This window comes from Lepidochelys kempii, chromosome 16, assembly GCF_965140265.1.
Source record: "Lepidochelys kempii isolate rLepKem1 chromosome 16, rLepKem1.hap2, whole genome shotgun sequence".
NCBI lineage: Eukaryota > Metazoa > Chordata > Testudines > Cheloniidae > Lepidochelys > Lepidochelys kempii.
In genome coordinates this window covers 28,447,020-28,470,396 of record NC_133271.1, presented here as the reverse complement: position 1 = coordinate 28,470,396, position 23,377 = coordinate 28,447,020, and the positions used below count along the sequence as shown (strand labels likewise).

The following is a 23,377-nucleotide window of genomic DNA, read 5'->3' as shown; positions in this document are numbered from 1 at the left end:
CTGCAGCTAGCCAGAGATGTCAAGAGTAACAAGAAGGGTTTCTTCAGGTATGTTGGCAACAAGAAGAAAGCCAAGGAAAGTGTGGGCCCCTTAATGAATGAGGGAGGCAACCTAGTGACAGAGGATGTAGAAAAAGCTAATGTACTCAATGCTTTTTTTGCCTCTGTCTTCATGAACAAGGTCAGCTCCCAGACTGCTGCGCTGGGCATCACAACATGGGGAATAGATGGCCAGCCCTCTGTGGAGAAAGAGGTGGTTAGGGACTATTTAGAAAAGCTGGACGTGCACAAGTCCATGGGGCCGGACGAGTTGCATCTGAGAGTGTTAAAGGAACTGGCGGCTGTGATTGCAGAGCCATTGACCATTATCTTTGAAAACTTGTGGCGAACGGGGGAAGTCCCGGATGACTGGAAAAAGGCTAATGTAGTGCCAATCTTTAAAAAAGGGAAGAAGGAGGATCCTGGGAACTACAGGCCAGTCAGCCTCACCTCAGTCCCTGGAAAAATCATGGAGCAGGTCCTCAAAGAATCAATCCTGAAGCACTTACATGAGAGGAAAGTGATCAGGAACAGTCAGCATGGATTCACCAAGGGAAGGTCATGCCTGACTAATCTAATCGCCTTCTGTGATGAGATTACTGGTTCTGTGGATGAAGGGAAAGCAGTGGATGTATTGTATCTTGACTTTAGCAAAGCTTTTGACACTGTCTCCCACAGTATTCTTGTCAGCAAGTTAAGGAAGTACGGGCTGGATGAATGCACTATAAGGTGGGTAGAAAGTTGGCTAGATTGTCGGGCTCAACAGGTAGTGATCAATGGCTCCATGTCTAGTTGGCAGCCGGTGTCAAGTGGAGTGCCCCAAGGGTCGGTCCTAGGGCCGGTTTTGTTCAATGTCTTCATAAATGATCTGGAGGAAGGTGTGGATTGCACCCTCAGCAAATTTGCGGATGATACTAAACTGGGAGGAGTGGTAGATACGCTGGAGGGCAGGGATAGGATACAGAGGGACCTAGACAAATTGGGGGATTGGGCCAAAAGAAATCTGATGGGTTCAATAAGGATAAGTGCAGGGTCCTGCACTTAGGACGGAAGAACCCAATGCACAGCTACAGACTAGGGACCGAATGGCTAGGCAGCAGTTCTGCGGAAAAGGACCTAGGAGTGACAGTGGACGAGAAGCTGGATATGAGTCAGCAGTGTGCCCTTGTTGCCAAGAAGGCCAATGGGATTTTGGGATGTATAAGTAGGGGCATAGCCAACAGATCGAGGGACGTGATCATCCCCCTCTATTCGACATTGGTGAGGCCTCATCTGGAGTACTGTGTCCAGTTTTGGGCCCCACACTTCAAGAAGGATGTGGATAAATTGGAAAGAGTCCAGCGAAGGGCAACAAAAATGATTAGGGGTCTGGAACACATGACTTATGAGGAGAGGCTGAGGGAACTGGGATTGTTTAGTCTGCGGAAGAGAAGAATGAAGGGGGATTTGATAGCTGCTTTCAACTACCTGAGAGGTGGTTCCAGAGAGGATGGTTCTAGACTATTCTGAGTGATGGAAGAGGACAGGACAAGGAGTAATGGTCTCAAGTTGCAGTGGGGGAGGTTTAGGTTGGATATTAGGAAAAACTTTTTCACTAGGAGGGTGGTGAAACACTGGAATGCGTTACCTAGGGAGGTGGTGGAATCTCCTTCCTTAGAAGTTTTTAAGGTCAGGCTTGACAAAGCCCTGGCTGGGATGATTTAATTGGGGATGGGTCCTGCTTTTGAGCAGGGGGTTAGACTAGATGACTTCCTGAGGTCCCTTCCAACCCTGATATTCTATGATTCTATGATTAAGGGAGCTTTTGAATATGATGCTCCCTATTGGTAAGACAAGCCAAAATCACAGAAAGTTTTACTCTAAGAAAATTCCCGCCAGCAGCCAATTCCATTCTCTTGTATCTCTTCATAGGTTGTTCCCAGTGCTAGGAGTTTAGATTCTGGTGATGGAAGGTGTCCGTGGAGGACACGCAAATACAGACAGCGGTTCAAAATAAAAGTAGAAACAGGCAGTGGCTATTCTAATAAAATAGGGAATAATTCAGACCAGCCCAGGTTGGTGAACTGGTGACCATACGTCTGTATGAGCATCCCATTTCCTCCCTTGACGTCCCTCCCTGTCCCCTGTTGTTGCTTGCACTCGCTTGTCATGCCTTTCTGTAGCATGCAGCCTGCCAAATGGATCCTGGCCGAGGCCTTCGGGTGCTACCGCGATAAATAGCAATTAGTAATTATAGGCTGCTTGTACTTTATAAAGAGTAATTCTTGGCTGACTCTAGCCAAGTGGGACAGTCGTGTTTTGGCAGAGGGATGGCCTGCAAAGATTGAATAGCTCATTAGCTTCGATAGCTTCATGTCCTGCTGCCGTCAGGGATGCAGCAGCTTACCCCCAAACAGAAGACATACACAATGATCATGGGAAATGTTTATAAGATGCATCCAACTTGGGAATAAAGCAAATGTCATGCAACACGTCATTTGTCAGGGACGCACTCTGTATACCAGGATCAGCTCCTTCATGGTAGACATTCTGGCCTTCGCAGGTACCTCGTGCGCGGCCCGTGACAGCCTGACATGCCATCAGCTTCAGTGACTCTAGTACAGTTGCTTGCACAATCCAAGCACAGTGTTCCCGCAACCTTGGGTGGTCAACAAGCATCGAGTGCTCTGCTCTCAGACATGGACTTTGACACCTACCTAACGCAGCAGCCTGCACCGAAGGTTTTACATTTGAAGGTGAAAATGAAACTAACATGGGCATAGTTAGTCCCACCCCCACCTGATGATACAATTTAAATTTGTTCAGTTCCACAATCTGGGAGAGTTCGTGTCCTGTGTAACATGGACCCAGATTATACTTTCGAAACAAAAGGCTCTAACTGGCAGCTTCCAAGGAGCACACAGTACCTCGTGTGCGAGGCATTAGTTAGCAGGGAAACTGCTCGTGTGCATGAGCAGGGTGTTGTGTACCTATCAGAATGTCCTTGATTGTTCCAGGGAGCAGCTGTGTTTGTGCTCATTGACCTCAACTAAGCTCCACACACACAAGTCAATTTTCCCACTAATCTGTTGTCAGCTACAGGCCTGCTCCCCCAGCCCAGAAAGCCCTGCCACCACACCCAGAGACTGGGCAAGGCCTTTTTTCTCAGGGCTTCAGCTTTATTTCTTCTGCATAAACCTGGTAACACAAATCCTACATCGATCACCCCTTCCCCCTAATCCAGGGTCTTCAACAGGGGCCTATTGATGCCCTACAGATTTCCACACTCCAGACTCCCTGCCTGCGGGTCAGCCACAGACTGTGCTCTTCCCCAAGCCCTGACCCAGAAGCATCCTGGAAGCTCTTTTCCAATCCTCCTAGAGACCTTTTGCCTGGGAGTCACTCTGCTCCAAGGCCTGCCCCAGACACCAACCCCCTTTCCCTCAAGCACTGTTCTCCAACAGAACCCTTCCAGCTCCATGCAGCCCACAGCCCTACTTGCTGGCTTTGATAGCACCAGATCACTAGCTGATCTGTCTCAGCTGCGAGGCAGCTGATCCATCACAGGTGAGGCTGGGCTCAACTCCCTTAAAAGGCCAGCCCCACTGTGACACCCATATTTTACTCTTCAACCTGAGACATAAAATTTGAAAGGGGGAATTAATTAGTCATGTTGGATCTTTGGGTTTATTGCCCGCACCCTATGTGTATCTGACTCTGCCCTCACTGCTTGAAATGCGCACACACACATTTTCCCAGTGTCATTTCCAGCTCTCTCTCATGGACAGTGAATTGCTGAATGTTTTTTCATTGGCACCTATTACAATAACAGGGCCAGAATGTGCAAATATAATATGTCAGAGACTCGGCATGAGAAGTAGCAGATGTGTGATGCATGCAGCAGAGGTTTTCTAGGGAGGAGACACAAACTCTCCCACAGCAGCCATCAAATTTCATTGCCTGTCCTTCCACTCAGTGTTTTCCCTTTGGGTGTGAGCCAGCCGCTTAGGTATGTGAGTAAACCAGGTGTATTTATGAAGTGCCCATTTCCAAAGGGTACAGGACTGCGTTTCTAGACGCAGTTGGTACTAAGCAGTAGAATTATGCTGCTGCTATTTGGCTACCATTGTTCTGAATTTTAACAAACACGTAATGTAGCCTCCCTCACTAATATCATTTCATTCACCCTGGGCATATGCCTAGGCACATACAACTAGCTACCCCTAACAAATGTATCAACTGGCTACCGGACAGCCAGACTGAGCCCCATTGCCTGGACAGGCATCTCCCCTTCAATTCTGGACCACAACTAAGTTAAAAAATAAAATATGAGCAAATTGAGTGAGGCCTTTTTTATCAGTCTGCTATTCAATACTGAACGAGTAAGGCCTGTTTTCTTTCTTTCCTTTGTGCATGTGTGTTGATGTAATTTTCTCATGAAAAGTCCAGAACTCAGGCAGCCACAGAAAAGTGCAGGCCTCCTGCTGCAGAAACCAGAAGAAAATCCATTGGCAGCGGCTTGATGTTCCTCCAGTCCACAGCAGGAAAGTTGCCAGCTCCACAAACTGCTACATCCTATTGCAATTAAAGACTTCAGTTGGAGATACTTCTACGCCCATATAGCGAACTGCTTGCTTTCTTTAGCTTGTCTGATAGGACACTCTAGATGTCTAATGTGTCATAGACAGCAACAGCCTGTCCTTCACATAAGGTTCTGCACGAGCCATGTACATTGTTTTATGTGCAATAAATAGAACATGTTGGGAACTAACTAAAAATATGCCATTTTTTTACAATTCAAGTTTTCTTTCTGTTTTCTTAAATCCTATGTTGTTAGTGGGCTCACCAGTACTTGCTAGAGACAGCATTCTGAAAGCCCTACCTCTGGGACCAGAGACACTGGGATGGGTTAGGTTTAAACTTCATCACAGACACTTGCTTTTAACAGTTGCTCTTACAGCCCACAATAGCAGGAGACAAATAAGTCTAGCAAAATAATGTTATAATATTCAAAATACCATCTAAAGGCATTTCCTCTTACCTAAGCCACACAGTAGTTCTTGCTTACACTGTGAGCTTTGGCAAAGGTAAAGAGAAGATGACTCAAGAGTAAACAAAGCTGAAAACATAAAAGCTGTGTAATAATATGTGTAACCAAAGCTCCAGGAAACAGCATAGTGCACAAGCAGTGACTCAGCCAGAACCCCCAGTACAGGACAGTAACAGACACAGAGAAAGGTTGCCCCTTTCTTTTTGTTTTCTTCCTTTTTTTCAATAAGAATTCCCAAAATAACTGAGGACAATGGAAATGTTTCCCTGAGAATTTCCAGTTAATCCAAAAGCCATTGTCTGTCAGAAACATGTGTCAGTGAACCCTTTAATGGGCTGTAAGATCCCTTTGGGCATGGCAGAAAGGGTCACGGGGATGAGGGAAATTCCACAGGGCTGACCCCTCTGAGCTTCCAGCTCATGATTTGCCCAGGTCAGAGGGATTTCTGAGAGGGGCTGGGGAGATGGGAATAAGGGAGTATGAAATGGAAGACTCTGGGCATCCATTGGGAAGGAGACCTGCAGATCTGTCTTGGGTAACACCATTCTGAGCAGGACCTCTGGACTTGTGGAAGTTGAAGTCCTAGTTATAACAGAGAGGGAGAGAAAAACTAAATAAGAAGGGTTTTGCATATGGGGTTACGTGCATCGTGTTAGTCACTTAATGACAATGGTAATTTCTAAGTGAGGTATAGTATCATCACTATAGTATCATCATCAGTACAATCTCTTAGGCCTAATACCACATGCACAAAAGTTATCTGGTCCTACTTAATGTACATGCAAGTTGCCCTGAGAGCCCTCTTTGCTTTCCCATGATAACCGGACTGCTAATAGGCATAAATAACTTTAGCTTCAGCTGTAGTAAAGCTGAAGCCTATAGATCATGTCATGGGTCTCAACAAATCCTGTCTGATCTATCACTGTTTAGAACCAAAGGAGGTCACATTAACAAACAGGTGGTCTACATAAAACGCATGTAGAGTGTGCTGGAAACAGTGAGCTTGTTTGTGAAATGGCCTATTAAGGGGCAGCTTTGTTTTAGTGAGAGTTCCCTGGGCTTATGGCACTGAGCACGGACTCAGACCTTCCCACTAATGGCTTGAGCACCCTCTGCTCCCCCGACCAGGCTGCAATAGCCTTTCGCAGAATTTCTGCTTGATGTATCATTGGGACTAATTAATCTGGCACAGTTCCATCATTTGCTTTGCTGCAGAGCGCATCAGCTGAGACATTTTACCCTTTTGTGCAACATATTTGTTTTAAGTCTCTCCAAATGGTCATGATGGGTTTGGATTAAAATATGAGGGCCTGATCCAGAATCCCATTAAAATCAATGGACATTGGATCAGGCCCCTATAGTATAATCCTATAGTTCAAGGATCTTTGCTTCACTCGTTGCAGAACATCCAGCATTTAAAGTGGGCATGCCAAAAGAGTCATTAAAGTTGTGCTAAGAAAATTACCTTGGCTTTGTTTTTTAGCCATCACCACATCTCAGCAAAGTTTCCTGAGGGACATTCCATTACCTGCGCATTATTGTGTGTGTGTGTGTGAGAGAGTGAGAAACCTGCACCATGACCAGTTATTCAGCATGACAACAAGGACAACTACAATACAGTACAGGCTCCACAGTGCAGGTTGGTGGGAAGTGTGTAAAATGACGTCTGGCAGAGCAGCTGGATGAATACTCATTTTAATTTAGATCCAACACTCATAAGTCAAACTACAAAGTGGTCCCATTTGGGGTATTCTCACAGTTTTTGGTTTAATCAAGCAAAATTCTAGAGGTCAAATTTCACCTTGGGAAGAAGTATGTCACTAGACTTCCAAGATTTCTGGTGGAAAAAAAAATAACTTGAACCTGTGTTCTCTAGAGAATTACACCATGATTTGATTAGACTTTTTTCCCTGACATCTAGCCCATTTTATTAACTTCTGCTTTGCTTTTAAAGGAGGCATCTACTGTTATGCTTCTCTGAAGAAGCTCATAATGTTATAATTCAAGTGTCAGGACAGATTAGGTTAAACGTACTGTATAATTCCCAAAGGAAAACAAACTTCAAAACATACTCTATTTGCCTTGTAACATGTCATGGATTGCATTAGAGTTGAACGTGTAATTCTGTCGCCTAATGTGTTAAAGTTGGCATGGATTTTATTCTGTATGCAAGGTGAGAAATTACTTAGCTAACAAAACATTTCGTTTCCCCCTCTTTGCGTTCTTTCTTTATGAGATTCTGAATGTGACATTTTCACAAAAAAACCCTGCACTTATTTGTGAAAAATGTATATTAAAACCAAAACACATCAAATGGAAAGAAATCACAGATGGTTTTATTCACAACCAGTAGAATTAATGGCCTTCTCTACTCTTTATAAATATTGGAAGCAGATGAGTTCATTACTATTTCACTCTAATAAAGAAAACCTGCTTTATTTTGAAAAAGACATCTACTTATCTAGTGTTTCTATTCAATAATAAATCTATTTTCTTTGAAAATAAAAGAAAGGCTATTAACAAACAAAAAAATCTACCTGCATGATTTGTCAACTAAATTTAAAAAATTATCTTCATTTCTGAAAATGGAATTCAAGGGATTTTGAAAATGTCACTAATTTTCAAAATAGAAAGTTTTGAAATGTTTACTTTGTGGTTGTCTTAAATTTTTACATCTTTCAACAAAGCAAGCACAAAAGTGAAAACATCTGAAAAGGCTTTTGAAAAGAAGAGAGTCAGCAATAGTCGGGTAAAGCTGTGGGCTCCTTTATCTTTAAGAAATCTGCACACATGGAGTAGAGTTTAAAAGTTTTTTATTTTATTTTTTTTAACTGTGCATTCAAACATTTCCTAGTTTTGAACACAAGTTATATTGAGTTTGTCAGACCTTCAAAGTACTGTTGGCAGCCTCTCTTGCAATGGAATAAAACATCTTACCCTAGGGAGGCAAAAGCTGAGTCATTTGTAACCCCAAACAACATTCACTGATGTGGTCATCTTGTTAGTCATGGAAATCCTGTGTTATTTCTATTTATGCTTCTTTCAACACTTATTAACTGAGAAGTGAGAGGGTTTTATATTAAACTGCATAAGATGTTTCCCTCTCCAGGGCCATGACAATCAGTTAGGTGGCTTATCAATCATTTCAGAGATACGTGTTAAAAAGGAAAATATCTGAAAAAATTCCCAATGCAAGTTAATTTTTAATACTATAGGAAAAACAAACAATAGTGAAAAACAAAACCAACCAAGCAATCAAATCCCCAAAGTGTGTGTCCAGGCTTCTAGAGTCCTTTGGCTGGCTTTCTCTCTAACTTTCATGCATGTAGTTCCCTGCTTTCTTTTTTTTTTTTACAAAACAAAGACTGTTTTGGGGTTAAAATTTGCCAGGCAGTGACATTTTTGAAGACAAATTGCAGCTCTCGGTGGTTTGAGTATTAAACAGAGCAGAAGTCTGCCTTCAATGTTCAAATTCATTTATTACATTTCCTTAGAAAACAAACTGTAGAACCATAGACAACTCAAAAGAAGCCAGCTCAAGTCTTACTTTGTAACACTTGCTCCAGGTACAGGTCTGTGCAAGGAGAATGCAAACAAGTATTTTTAAATACTGGTGGCAATGTGGAAGATAACTAGTTCATTTGAATGCAATCTTCAATTCATTATATCTATTGATGATGGAAACTCAGAGCATTTCGGTTTTGTGTCATTAAGTGCATAGCAAGTTGTGGTATTTTGCATGCATGCCTGTGTTTTTTTTCCCTGGCAGCTAGTATGAGGATTGCCAAGTTCCAGATCCACCAGGAGTGGAATGTGAACTGAGTTCAGCCATTTCCCTCCTGTCCAACCCCCTTAGGCAGCCACAGACTGAATCTTCCCTGATAGCTCCAGGGGAAATCACGCCTCTCACCCAGCAACTGAGCTCTGCATTCTGCTTCAATAAATCCCGCAGGGTGGAGTTTTAAAGTCTGTAGTTTGTCTACGAAGGAAGGAATTGAGGAGGAGTAATTGAAACATCAAACAGAGAATAGCAGCTGAAGGGGAGAAGATGATTCAATGCGCAGAGATTTATGGAGCAAAATGGCTTATGTTTTTATAACAAAAGACAACTTCATTCAGAACTCTGTATGTTTGCTGCCGGCAGAGAGCAGCATGGCAGGCAGGGCTCTGCAGCCCTTGCCCTGGGGTTTATCATCCCCGGCAGGTTATGTTTGCAGCAGACAGGAAAGCACCTTCCTTTCAACAGTTACAGCCTGATGAGTGTTGCACAAACCCCCATCACTATGGGAAGTGTGTGACCTCACATCAGAACACAGCCACTCAAAGCTTTTCTACCATCTCACTCTGTTAAGCGAAGGACGAAGGAAGTACCATCCTTCCAAGGTGTCTCCTGCTCCCATGGAACAGACGTGCAGTTCCTAACCATGTGGGGTTGGTTCCCACTGTAGGTACCTGCCTCCCAGAAATGAACCCAATGACAACAGTAATTTCAGAACAGAGCCTCGGGGCTGAAATTGTTTCGGGGGGGAAGTACTGGGAATCAGTTACTTGGGAAAGGCAGAGAGTTTTGGGTTGAAAAAAACTTCCCCTTTTTGGACGTTTCAACAAAAATGGCAACATTTTTGATGAACTCTATTGGGAAATGAGAAGAGCAGCAGGAGACTAGGAGAAGCCAGGAGAACAGAGATTTTGGTAAAGTCTGGGGTATTGCATCCTGTACGTGCGTGCAAATACAAATAAGACTTTGAATGGAAGTAACTTGCCCCCTGGCCTTTGGAGACATTACTGCATGATTCTCTGACACTGTCGTTCTGATAAGAACATTGTATTTGTATTGCCCAGAAATGCAGAACCTCACACTTTGAAGGGCTATAGAGCCTGGCCACTTAAAGTAGCAAGAGCAAATTACCCAGAGGTGCTTTGATATTCTCAGTCATTACCTGAGCACAGCACTCTTCCTAAAAAAGGTCTCAGGTTTAAAAGCATCATACGGACAATAGGGGAAGAGCTCAATCATGGAAGCGTGGGATGGGCTAATTCTGCTTTACATCCAACCCACCACCTCCTCCCATTCAGCAGGTGCCACGGCAATTCTAAGATGAAGTTTCTTATTTTTTGGTTGGGGAAATGGTGCTGATTTGAAAAGGGAGGTTATAAAACATATGCCTGCAGAGAATCTCAGAGAGTCAGGTATTCATCTGATTGAATTCAAAGATGACTAAATATTTGAGTTAGCAAGAGGAGTGGGGTGAAAGAAGAAGCCAAAGGTCACAATTTACTGTGTCAGGTTGGGTACAATTTAGAAGTCAATCTCTAGCATGAAAGGCAAACCTCTTTATTTGGCGTGTCTTGAAAATATTCTTGCTCTGATTCTGGGGCAGCCTGTCTCTCCAGTCCCCCGAGGTTGGAGGTTTGCTGCTGCCCATGCACAGACATGTTCCTGTTATGGCCAATATAACTGATACCCATCAGGTGGGCTGTAGCTGTGAAAGGGGAGGGATTAAGCCTGTGATGCATCTCAGGGACTCTCTACTGTCAGCCTCCCGGCTGTTCACTTGCTCTGCAGCGCCAGTGCAAACTGTAAACATTTACTCCAGCTCAGAGCCCAGATGGAAACGGCCGGCCAAAGCTCGACACTGGCAGGTCACCCTGAGCCTGCTGAAGCAGCCCTGGCACATTTCCCAGGCTGGGTTCTGGAGCTCACCACCCGCACGTGCCACGGGGAAGGTTCCACTTGTTCTGAGAGCCCTGCGGACGTTCATTATCCCCCCACAACACTGGTCCCAATCCAGACAACTCCCCTGTGCCGTCCCAGCACTGGGTGAAAGGACTCCGTGGAGAGCGATATGCCACTGGTGAGGGAGATCTCCTCCCAGGCAGGGGAGAGCGTAGCCAGCGTGTGGCTGTTACTCCTTGTAGTTCACGAAGACGATGCACACGCAGTGCCCCGCGCATAAAGCCTCCACCCCACGCAGCTGGGCCCCCCCCGCTCTGGGAGACTGCCACCTGCAATTCGCACTGCCAAGCTGCTGGCACCTGGGGAGAGACCTTCTGGAGTTACTGGAGTGACACGGGGCTCTCCCTCCCTCTGTGACCTGGGCACGTCGTCTCCGTAGAGCTCCCAGTTCCTCAGGGCAAGGGACCGGGCGTAAGCACCAAGTTCTGGGCAGGCGTTACCATAGCTATTGACGGGTGTCACTGCCTGGGACCCCTTCGGGGACAGGCTCCAGTGGCCCTTGGCTGTGACGTGCCAGCCACATCCCCGCATTGGTCCCAGCTCAGGCACTGTGTTCAGGCCAAACATTGCGTGACCCCGCCATCGCCTTCCAGAGGGAGGTCAGCCAGGACCTGAAGTTCCTTCTCCAGCCACGGAGACACGTCAAGCTGTAAAGTTACACTTGCCAGGCAGCCCAGCTGATCTACCAGTGCCGTGGAAGCTCTGGAGCAGCTTATTCCATTACGCTTCCTTGGGAAAACATAGGATGAAATCTGATAATCCCAATTTGAGATAAAAGATGTTAGCACCCCTCTCTCCCTCCCCAAGCAAGGCAGGGCTGTTCCATACCATGGATTTCTTTCAAGGCTTTGTTCCAACCCTGGCTCAGCAATGGGGCTTCTCCCCACACCCTTTAGGAGCCAACCGTCAAACAGATCTCACATTAGGAAATGTCCCCGCCTCTCTTCGCTCAGTGCCAGTCCCAGCAATATCCCTCTGGTGCAATTAAAACATTTTTCACCAGGGTAGTCAACAAGCAAAGTGCAGCCCAGCTCTGTGAAGCGGAAGCAGTGAACTGTAGGAGCCGGGTACTGCCCATAACTCAGAGCGGGGCTGTAGTTCAGAGTTAATTATAAGACTCTGCAGAATTCCAGTTTATAACATTTGTAAAAAGGCTTTGGAACTGTGAGCTGATTAGAGCAGCTCTTGGCCTGAGAGAGCTCTCACATTTTGGCAGGGACCAACCTGGAGCCACATGCAGCCTGGATTCACCGTGTCTGTCCAGTTTCAAACAGGAAATGCGGGAACAGAGAGTGGCTCTGTGGGTGGCCATTTGGGTGAGGAAAAGCCGCAATGCTGCCAAGTCACTGTGTGCGGAGAGGAAGCAGTGACCAGGGAACTGGAGGGAGGTTTAAAGTTTGGACTTAGCAAATTCTTGTTGACTGAGCTTTCTGGAACGGTGACAAGCCAGCCCACCCCAAGATGCACAGAGTGCTCCCTAGTCCTTTAATTTATGTTCCTATCGAACACGCTCCATACTGAGCATGATGCATCATGCCACTTCAGCCAGTAGAAATCTTTGGCACTGCGAGGCTTCCCCAAGGGGACACATCACTGTGAACTGCATTAGCGCTAATCGATAAATGATCTGGAGGATGGTGTGGATTGCACTCTCAGCAAATTTGCGGATGATACTAAACTGGGAGGAGTGGTAGATACGCTGGAGGGCAGGGATAGGATACAGAGGGACCTAGACAAATTGGAGGATTGGGCCAAAAGAAATCTGATGAGGTTCAATAAGGATAAGTGCAGGGTCCTGCACTTAGGACGGAAGAACCCAATGCACAGCTACAGACTAGGGACCGAATGGCTAGGCAGCAGTTCTGCGGAAAAGGACCTAGGAGTGACAGTGGACGAGAAGCTGGATATGAGTCAGCAGTGTGCCCTTGTTGCCAAGAAGGCCAATGGGATTTTGGGATGTATAAGTAGGGGCATAGCCAGCAGATTGAGGGACGCCCTCTATTCGACATTGGTGAGGCCTCATCTGGAGTACTGTGTCCAGTTTTGGGCCCCACACTACAAGAAGGATGTGGATAAATCGGAAAGAGTCCAGCGAAGGGCAACAAAAATGATTAGGGGTCTGGAACACGACTTATGAGGAGAGGCTGAGGGAACTGGGATTGTTTAGTCTGCAGAAGAGAAGAATGAGGGGGGATTTGATAGCTGCTTTCAACTACTTGAGAGGTGGTTCCAAAGAGGATGGTTCAAGACTATTCTCAGTGGTGGAAGAGGACAGGACAAGGAGTAATGGTCTCAAGTTGCAGTGGGGGAGATTTAGGTTGGATATTAGGAAAAACTTTTTCACTAGGAGGGTGGTGAAACACTGGAATGCGTTGCCTAGGGAGGTGGTGGAATTTCCTTCCTTAGAAGTTTTTAAGGTCAGGCTTGACAAAGCCCTGGCTGGGATGATTTAATTGGGGATGGGTCCTGCTTTTGAGCAGGGGGTTAGACTAGATGACCTCCTGAGGTCCCTTCCAACCCTGTTATTCTATGATTCTATGATAATCCTGGAGCTCTGGATACAACGAAGGGTTTCAGTACAGGAGCGAGGGATGCATAACATACCCACACCCACAGTGACAGAGACGCTGCGTTAGAAGATTGTTTCGATTGCAAAGCCAAGCCCTGAAAAGTTTGGAAAACTTTTAAGCTTGCCTGTGCAACCTTAATTTGGCCCCCTTTTGGGTATGCTTTATAATACAGGTTTCAGAGTAACAGCCGTGTTAGTCTGTATTCGCAAAAAGAAAAGGAGTACTTGTGGCACCTTAGAGACTAACCAATTTATTTGAGCATGAGCTTTCGTGAGCTACAGCTCACTTCATTTCGTCATCCGATGAAGTGAGCAGTAGCTCACGAAAGCTCATGCTCAAATAAATTGGTTAGTCTCTAAGGTGCCACAAGTGCTCCTTTTCTTTATAATACAGTTTTTAATTACAAGGACTTTGAGGTCGCTAAACTTTGTAATTAATGAAGAGACTATGCACTGGAAATACTCACCCAACACAGTCACAGCTAAATACATCTGGGACATGCCCAGTGACAGGAAATATGTAGAAGATTCACGTGATTCACTGTTTTTCCACAGAATCCCTAAACTCTGACTTTTCCCAACTTTTGAGTGTTTGATTTTTCAACTTTGACAGTTTTTTGGGGTGCAATTTCTAAGGTTTAAAAAAAAAAGCAAATTGAAAAAAACCGAGAAATTCCATCCTGCAGAACCATACTGACCCCACATGGGTCGTCAGCGGGGTGGGGACCTTTAGATCCACAGCACAAGCCTCTGCCATCGAGCTCAAGGAGTAACTGGTAGCAGTAGTTGTCGGCTGCTATCAGTGTAGAGCTCAGCAGCCGGAGAGCGGCGGCTGCTGGCTGAGGGCCCAGCTCTGCCGGTGATGCCCCAGCAGCAGCACAGAAGAAAGAATGGCAATACCCTGACCCCCCTACAATAACCTTGCAACCCCCCCCCCCCACCCCCGCAGTGCCCTTTTGAGTTGGGACCCCCAGTTTGAGAAACACTGGTCTCTCCCGTGATATCTGTATCGTCTAGGGTAAAAGCACACAAAAGACCAGATTTCACTGGGGAAGACCAGATTTCACGGTCTGTGACGCGTTTTTCACAGCCATGAATTTGGTAGGGCCCTACTTATAAGGTGCCATGTTGATTTGGTATAATTCTGGTTTATCAAAATGTTGTGTGGTTTCAATGCCTTACAGAAGTATTTTACATCAACACTACTGCCTTTATCAACCCATCTTGAATCTCATCAAGAAATGATAAAGGCAACTCCATGGAGCAGTGCCAAGGAATTTACACAGTGGTTCAGTTCAGAGTAAGTGTAAATTCACTTCACTGCTCTCCTTGGTTTCTCTCAACTATTTTCAGAGCATTCAGATCTGGACTCTGATGTGAAGAGCGATGAGACCGATGGAGTGGAGGCAGAGAAGTGGTTTGGCTCAACCTGTCCACCTTGATAGTTAGAAGAGGCCAACTGCCAGCAGCTGCAGCACTAGGAGCCTCTCACTTTTAGGGCACTGGCCCAAATGCACTCAAATCATTTGTGACCTAAAGTCTTTATTATCTGACAGCTTTTTGGAGTGGGAAAGAGGAGCTACGTTCAGTTCAGATGGCCTAAGATGTCCTCATCACTGAAATCAATATACCACAGATGGTTCTGTGTCCTACCTCTGCAGCAGGCTGACGGTCACTGGATCTTCATGGAGCTTGATGACGCCTTCTCACGCTTCAGGTTGGTTCTTCCAGGCCAGAGTCGTGCCACACGCACCTCTGATTCTAAGGGTGTGTTAAGTTTCTTAAACTTCATATTTTAAAAAAAAACAAAACATCAGGGAGAGCGAACCAGTTAAAACAAACTTTTATTTAGCAAATTATATTAAGAATACAGACTACGTTATCACACAATGAAACTTCCCTTCGTAAAATACAGGAGGGTGATCTAAAATAAATATAAAAAGTCAGAACATTCTTCGGATTAATGCACAGTAAATTCACTTCCAATAGCCCAACAAAAATGCAGCATCTTAAAAACGTTTCACAACTGCATAAAAGGTTTTTCTTTTCCATTTCTATGACACGACAGTTAAAATTGTTGCTGTTAGGAATTCGTTTCACAACAAACAACCCGGAAAGCTTCAACCAGTTTGGTTTCCCTGTACCAAATGAACAGACAAAACTGAGCAGCACTGCACTTCCTCTATTGACAACCATGTCTGACTTTTATGGCTCAGAATTACCAGTGCTGAAGTGTGTCTTGTTATCCTCTCTCTTCATTGCCGCAGAGAGAGCTTTACCTTAAAGTAGTTCTTTAAGGCTCAAAGGCTGAGGTAATAGTTAATGCAATGATATGAACAAACCCTTTGTGATGGGCGGAATTCAGCCCTATGCAGAAGATCCAGAGAAGACTTAGGCACCACTTATGTCCCACTTAAGCTATTTGGAGGACATGTAGGCCTACTGCTGGCCCTCAGCAAAGGGTCGATTCTGCCCTAAATGCATAATGTGAAACTCATAATGGGGACCATAAATCCTGTAGGAGTCAGTGTCAGGGACAAGGCCTGTCTCATCCTGTGGAAAGCTGGAGTTATTCTGCTCAGCTCCAGGAGGTGAGAATCCACCAGCAAAGCTCCTCTCACTCCAAGGCCGTTGCACTTTTCTAAAAAAGGGTAAAGCCGAGTGCAGGAGGCAGCCATCTTATGGAGCTGTTTGCTCTCAGCTCTTGGGAGCTCAGGGAAAGGGGCCACAAATCTAGTTCTATTAGATTCAACAATGGCTTTGAAGTTATAAAAAAAAATCATTTTAAATACCAAACCTCACTGCTGTTCTTCAGATGGTTTAACCCCATCGTAGAAAAGCTTGGAGCTCAGTTCTAAGCCGTCTCTATCCCTGGCTCCCATCCATTATGTTGCTTCCTAGCAAGATGGCTGCCCCTGGCCCACGCTGAGCCCGGCAGACAGGATCTTGCTGCTGAATGCTGGTGAAAAGCACGCCCCATGACTGAGGCGAGCAGATATGTGGGATGGACAAAACAGGCCACAGCTCCCCTTCCATGGGGTGCTGCCACTTGGGATCAGCAGAATATCCAGTTCCTTAAGCAATTTGTATGGAAATTTAATTCACAAAAAGTGGAGTGTGAAGGTGCAGGCCAGGTGAGGCCTGGGAAGAAGGAAAGGTGAGGGGAGCGTGGGGCAGAAGGGAGGAAAGGCAGAGGGAGACAAAGGTTGCTTGGGGGAAAGCGGCTGAGAAATGGCTTTTGCCAGCCACCCCCAACCCTACCTCTCTCACGCTACACACCCCTTTGGAGATACAGGGGTGGTGGCGGGTCATGGGATCTCCGAGGCTCCGCTAACAAGCCTAAAAACTGTGAAGTGCTGTGCCCGAGTCCACTGAGACCAGCTCGGCCTCTTCTGTCTTTGACAGTTTTGGTTTTGAGAAATTAGAAGACTGGTGAAAAACCCAAATAAACTCAGCACCACAGAATACTGATCTCTAACTAGCACAGCGGGGTCACAACGGACTGTCCCTACAAAGCACCTGGTCAGAGTGAACTCCGGGCAAGTGACGCAGCAATGGAAGGAGGGTTAGGAACGGTCTCATCCCACATGAATATGGCTATGTGATGAGGGAACGTATCAGCTAATTAACCACACTGGCATTTATCACAATGTTCACAGGCTACATCACGGGGAATAAATCCTTCCCTCTCTATTACTACTACATGGGATTTCACAATCTAGTTACCTGACTGGCCCAGGAGCTACCGGCACATATTACTGCAGTTCTGGCCTTTGCTAGGGGATCATCACCCTGGGAAATCCCAGGGCAGTGCATCACTGTTAATAATTCATCTGACTGTAAGCAAGCCCTGACTTTCCCAACACCATCTCATGAGCAGTGTCAGGAGATTTCATGATTATTTGGCAAAGTAATTTCTTCTTCTTCCAAGTGGATGCTGCACACTCCTCAGCTTGCTCTGGGGACAGATGTGGGCTGACCAAGACACACTCATTACAGGTAGGAGGAACCAGCCCTTCTGTTTTACATCCACTCACCCCCATACCCTCTGTCAAGGAGGCCTGATCATGACCCCTCTGCAGCCACTCCTACCTCAATCTCAGGGCTCAGTGCAGAGCAGCGGACACACTCCCTCCTCTGGGACTGTGCGGGCCAATGCTGGAGAACTCACACCTTGCGTGGGGAGTAAAACACGTAATGGGAAATCCACTTGCCAGTGGAGAGCAGCAACCACTAGGAACCAGGGCCAGCCCTGCATGGAGTTATTTTGAATAAGAAAATTACTGTTCAGTAATTAAACCTGCCTATTGAAATACTGATGTGATGCCTGCAGAGACAGAGGGGGGAAAGTGCCCCATAGCTCATGAGTTCCAAAGGAAATCACTTGCACTACTGTCAATCTGCTTAGACTGTTCCCTGCATTGCACTCTCAGTCCTCTTGTCTAAGGAAATACTCACAGCCATTCGAGCAGGCCTGAGAATGCACAAGAGGTTCTGACCAACCGTCCATGGATCCTGACCCAACAAACCCCACTTGCCCTACACACTTGTGCAGGTCTGCAGCTGTGCTGGCCCAGCCTATGGCACAGAAAATCTCTGATGTGTCACTGGCAAACTGCAAAAGCACAAATGTGAAGGTCAAGTGTTCATTTTCAGCTTTCCTTTGCAGAGGCATCCCTGAAACAGCTCTGCAAGGACTGGGAGAGGGCGGGGAGGAGGAAGCCTACACTGAACAAATCCTTGTCCCAGGTAGACAGCCTGTCAACACCTGGAGCGATCCAGTGTTTGGCATGTGTCGTGCAGGTAAAGCTGGGTGTATGGTCTCTCAGAAGGTGCTGAGGGAAAATGCACTGTCACTGTTGCGAAGGAGCTTATAGCATCGACTCTAGTTTCCGAGAGCGAAGAGCTACTGATGCACTTTAAGCTACTCCCACAAATAAGAAGGCAAAGCTCCAGATCGGTTTTAAAAAGCTGTCCCAACATTTGAGCTGCACCAGAGCTGGATGGTTTCCACAGCTCAGTCTGCTGAGCCGAATGCGGCAGCCTCTGACAGACATTCCTCAGGGTGCCAAGAATATGATCGGTGGCCCCCAGGATGGATCGGTGTTTGAGAACCACAGATATTGGCTTAGCTCTGATTTAGAGCAGGAGTACCCAAGCTCTATCCAACCAACGGGGCCACTGGCCTGTTCTCAGCAGCCTGTGCTGCCCACTGAAATGTGTCTACAACGGAGCAGCTGGGTCTGGCCTCTCCTGGAATGAGGAGAAGCTGTCCATTGAGATGTCAGCTCCCACGGGAGACACTCCACCTTCATCTGGTAGATCTACATGGCATAACTCTGGACCACGCACTAGCTACCCTGGTGTTAAATCACAAGCTCCCAATTCTCCAGCTTCAGTGTGTGGGGAGGGGCAGCTCTGTGACACTAACTTTCATCCTTACGCTAGGACCAATGTTGCAGAAAACCTTGATCTACCTGTTACTATGTCCACAAAGCTGCCCTCAGCCAAGGAGGGAGCTACAAATTGATCTACAATGAACTACAGGACAAATTACAGACAGCTGAAAGGCAGAAAACACAAGAGAGATGGATGGGATGGACAAATGACTACAGCGTGGAGTGAATTTGAACTTCAAGTGAACCTGAGCAGAATGACCAGGCTGACTGCGCTAGCTTCCGTGATATGTTCATTGGTTGATGTCAGCACCATCAATCTAGCCTCTGTAAAGCTTGGCAGTAAAGGCTGGCTTTGCTTTCCTGCAGCAGAAAATAAGAACTAAAAGCCACTTTGGAACCCTAAAAGAAAGGAGCACCTTCTGGGAGTCACCCAGGCCTATACCAGCTGATGCCAAATATTACAGGCCTCAATTCTTGTGCTCAGACCTGACCCTTTTATAACCATATACTCCCATTCTTCCAGCAATAGAGCTGGTCTCTAAGAGGCAGTTAGTAAAAGAGCGACTGGTCTGGAGAGTCAAAGCAGAGACCTGGAATCAGGTTCTACCCAGAATGCTATGGTGTTTTGCACCTATTTCCCCCCAGCAACACGGTACAGTGCTTTGAAACCAGAAATGGATCATTGGACAAGAAATATTTTACATATGTACAAATACAAAATACACAAACCAACAGTACAAAACCTACTATTAGTCAACACTCTGTTAGACTAGAGAACTCAGGAAAGTCAAAAGCAGTGCAAAGCGGGTCCGAATAACCCAAACCCAGAGCTACAATACCAGTATTTGTTACTATGGCAATTGCATTTTAATAGGGTTAGACAACCTGTCTTCTACAATACAAGAAGATGCACACTTTAACACTTACTTTTAAAAAATGCCATTTCGCTGCTGTAACGTAGTTTTGTTCCACAGCAGACTTGAAAAGCAGCACAGAGCTAAGATGAATGCTTCTAAAGAACTTATTACAGCAACAGACTTCACCAAGACATGCGTTTGACTCAGGAGTGAGTCAGGGACACCACTTATAAGCATGCTGAGGTCAGGGTTTAATGCATCATGCACTTGCCCAGTGGAACTATCTCAGCCTTGTCCGACATGGTCAGGTTTTAGCATTTCCCTCCCTGAGTGCAGCAGTGTGCAGGGACGGGGTGCACAAATCTCTTTCCTTTTAGCAGCCAGCAGGGGCAAATGTTTGACAACTGCCAAAGTAACTGGCAGGTTCCAGTGCCGCTTTATGCCAAAGCCATGGCAAAGCTTTCAGGTGGCTGGGAGAAGTCAGGATGGCCTTGCAGAGGTCTCGCTGGCTCTCCATAGGCCAGAGAGAGCTATGCAACATTTGCCACGATCCTCTACTTCCAGGCAATGGACATGCAGCCTCTTTGTGCCAGGGAGAGGTGCCACTGAGATCCCTGTGCTCTTTGAGCTACTGCACTTTGCCAGCGACTTGGGAGAGAGCCCTAAGTGGAACTGAGCGAGCGACCCTGGCTACATGAGCTGAAAGTAACAAAAACCATTAAGGTCTCAGGTGTATCCTGGCCACAAGTGAGCTGAGGGCAGTCTTGACTTGGAGAAGCAGATGAAGGGTTTACCATAACTCAGGGTTAGCTTGCTAATCAAAGGACACCCCTGGACTGCTGACCTGATGGTTTTGTGACCTTGCACAAACCAGAGAACGCTGCTGTACTGAGCAGGGCAGCTGGGGCAGTTTATCCCGCTGCACCTCAGTTCCCAATTTAAGCTGGTGCATTTTGTGATTTGTTGACTAACTGGCTGTATCTTTAGTCTCATTTCCCCAAATGCTCTATCCCTAGCAGGGCTCATTGCTAGGAATCTCTCCAGATTCCCATGAGCTGGGTTCATGGCGTGCAACATTTCACTTCAGATCTGTATGGAAGTGAGCATGCTGCAGCAGGTGCTATAAAGCAGGGAGAACTGCGGAAGCCATCTGCCAGGCTCTAACTAAGGGACTCCTGACCAGGAATTGTCCCAGCAGGGCTAAGGGGTGAGGGTGCCTGGCAGAAAGGGTTAACACAGTCCAAACCTCAGAAACAACATGTACAAAATGATCAGGGAGAGCGCAGGAAGGAAGGCAAGTCATTAGAAAAGTGTCCTGTCTGCCGAGAAGGGTTCCAGTGACACTGCTCATCAGGGCTCGCCTCCCATCAGTAGTATCTGGGCGCATGCGCCGCATCTCCGGGGAGCCGGCCTCCCTCGCTCCTCAGGACTGTGGCATCTGCTGACATCTAGTGGGGCTGGGGGGCAGCCGGGCAGCAGCGCTTTGCTCTGTCCTGAAGCTGTAGTCATACTAGAGAGCAAAACAAAGAGAGAGAGACCAACACAGGAGTGACGACGATGCGAGGGAGCAGGCTAAAGCTGCATCACTAGCACTAGATGCAGAGAGCAGCATGCAAGCTCTGGTCTCAGACCCAGCCTTCTCGCCACCCGGTGGAGGGCAAAATGGGGCACGCCCTGCTCCCTGGCGCAGCACTCAGAGCTGTTAAGGCAGAGCAACACATTGTACCTGGGTGAGCAACGTGCCCCTTGTCTCCATGCACGCCCACAAGCCCCTCTGCGTTCTTGCACAGAGCTCTCCCCAGCCTGCCGACAGCCCTGCTCCCACCAGTGCTGCCCAGTGCACTGGCCAGAGGAGGCCACTATAGGATGCTGCAAAGGGTCACACTTGCTGCCCCTTCCACCACAAACCAGCCCTTTAAGTCTGTGGCAATGCTATCTGCTGCCAGCTCAATACGTTGCACAACATTCATGGAGAGAAAGCAGGGGTGTCCCCCAAGCCCTGCTGATTCTTTCGCTTTTCCTCCAAAAACTCATTTTTGTTTAAAGTGTTGAATTATAATCCAGATCTGTGCTAAGGAATAAATGGAAAAGCAACTCTCAGTTAGTGGGAACAAATGCTCTTTAGCATTTCCAAGCACTGGTCCATAGCCAAGCTCCCAGAGTGATGCTGGTGTGGCCAGTGGAACCAGCAGGAACACTGTAAGTGGGAATGCAGGGAATTCCTTCCTCCAGATTAAGTAGCTCCTTGTGCTGAGATAAATTGGAACATATTATCTATCACATGAAGCAGCTGGGAGAAATATTTCTCCTCTCAGGGAGTGGGTACACAAACTTGCATCAGTTTAATTAAACTGGTTTAGTTAGATGGTGCAACCCTGCAAGTAGATGCTCTTGTTTCACCATGATGCAAGTAGATGCTCTTGTTTCATTATTTCAGTTTAGTTTAAACTTGTTCCTAATCGATTTACAATAAACAGAAATAAACCGGATTTAAGCCGGAACAAAAGAGTGTCCATGTGGAAAATCAAACCTCACATGAAGCCAGCACACTTCTGGGCAGGGGGGCCCTGGAGAGCTTTGCCATCGATTTCCCTGAGAACAGGACCGACCTCAGCTGGGCGCGGCAGAACTCAGGCTATCCCGCAAAGAGCCGCTTTCTAACGTCAGCTCCAGAGGCCTTTCCGGGGCAGTGATTCGATCCGACACCCAGTGTGACTGTCAGCAGGATTCGGCCTGGCCGGCTGGCTTGTCTCCGGGGCACTTGACTCCAGAGATGCCCTGCCTGCACAGACCAAAGGACACTGCGCTTCCCTGCCAGAAATCCATCTTCGAACAGCAATAACAGCCACAGCCCAGGGCTTTTCCTGAGGATTTATGGCTGACTGGGATCCTCCAGTGAACCTCTGGCCATCAGCTCCTCCCAGCCAGCATTAATCCCCAGGAAATGCCCTAGGCCTGACCATTAGTGCTTGGAGGTTTTCACTGAGAAGAGCTGTAAGTGCATGGTAGCAGAGCCATCTTGTGGCAAATCGTGGCTCAGACACTTCCAATCCAATCCACTGAGCACGTGCTCTCTCATCAACACTGAAATATTTTGCTGTTCTGTGGCATCTTTCAGCCCAGGATCCCCAGGCAATTACAATTAGTTAAGTGGCTTAAGAACGATCATGCCAGCTGGACACACAGGAAAAACACAGCACACCGTGATTAAATGACTTACCCTACTGGCAGTTAGGACTAGAACCCGGGAGTCCCAACTCCGTTCCCCTGGCCCTAGCTCTGGTCACTAGGGTCGTTCATACCCTCGTCTCCAAAGTAACCGAACAGGCGGATGATGAAGAAGCCATTCCAGACCTCCTAGTCCAGAGCAAACACCCCCCTTTGCCCCAGGCACCTAGTTACACAGCTTAAGCAGTCCCTCTACTGCGGCCAAGAAACATATTGAAGGAGGAAATACTGAATCATTTAAACTGAACTCTCACTATCACTGCTCAGTAAAATAACCTCGGCCCTGGCTAGTACATGTGACGGTCACATGCGAAGCACACAGCTAGTTCACCAGCATGCCAGCGAAAGCCCTTCGCCCTGGCTAGTAACAGCCTTGGAGCAGAGCGGAGGGCACTGACATGGTCGATTGAGGTCTGGCAGTTAAAAGTGGCTTTTACCCCACTCTTTAAAGGTCTTCTTCCTGCTGCGACACTGGAGGGTGAGCTCAGCTCAGGAAGCACCACAGCCCCTCAGGACACGC

At 46.8% G+C, this 23,377-nt stretch overlaps 1 protein-coding gene across 11 annotated transcripts in view; it reads right to left on the bottom strand.

The window, feature by feature from the left end:
* Positions 1–5,145: 5,145 nt before the first annotated feature.
* Positions 5,146–23,377, bottom strand: part of MVB12B (multivesicular body subunit 12B) — a 112,736-nt gene continuing 94,504 nt past the window's right edge. For 7 of the 11 annotated variants that reach the window (XM_073314858.1, XM_073314867.1, XM_073314851.1 and 4 more), the window contains exon 10: positions 15,201–21,139. In XM_073314858.1, coding sequence (XP_073170959.1) covers positions 21,053–21,139 — 87 coding nt within the window. In that variant the 3' untranslated portion in view covers positions 15,201–21,052. Of the gene's footprint in view, positions 5,650–15,036; positions 15,160–15,200; positions 21,140–23,377 lie in introns of those variants that run through there. The other 4 variants (XM_073314856.1, XM_073314865.1, XM_073314864.1 and 1 more) reach the window with 4 other exon arrangements.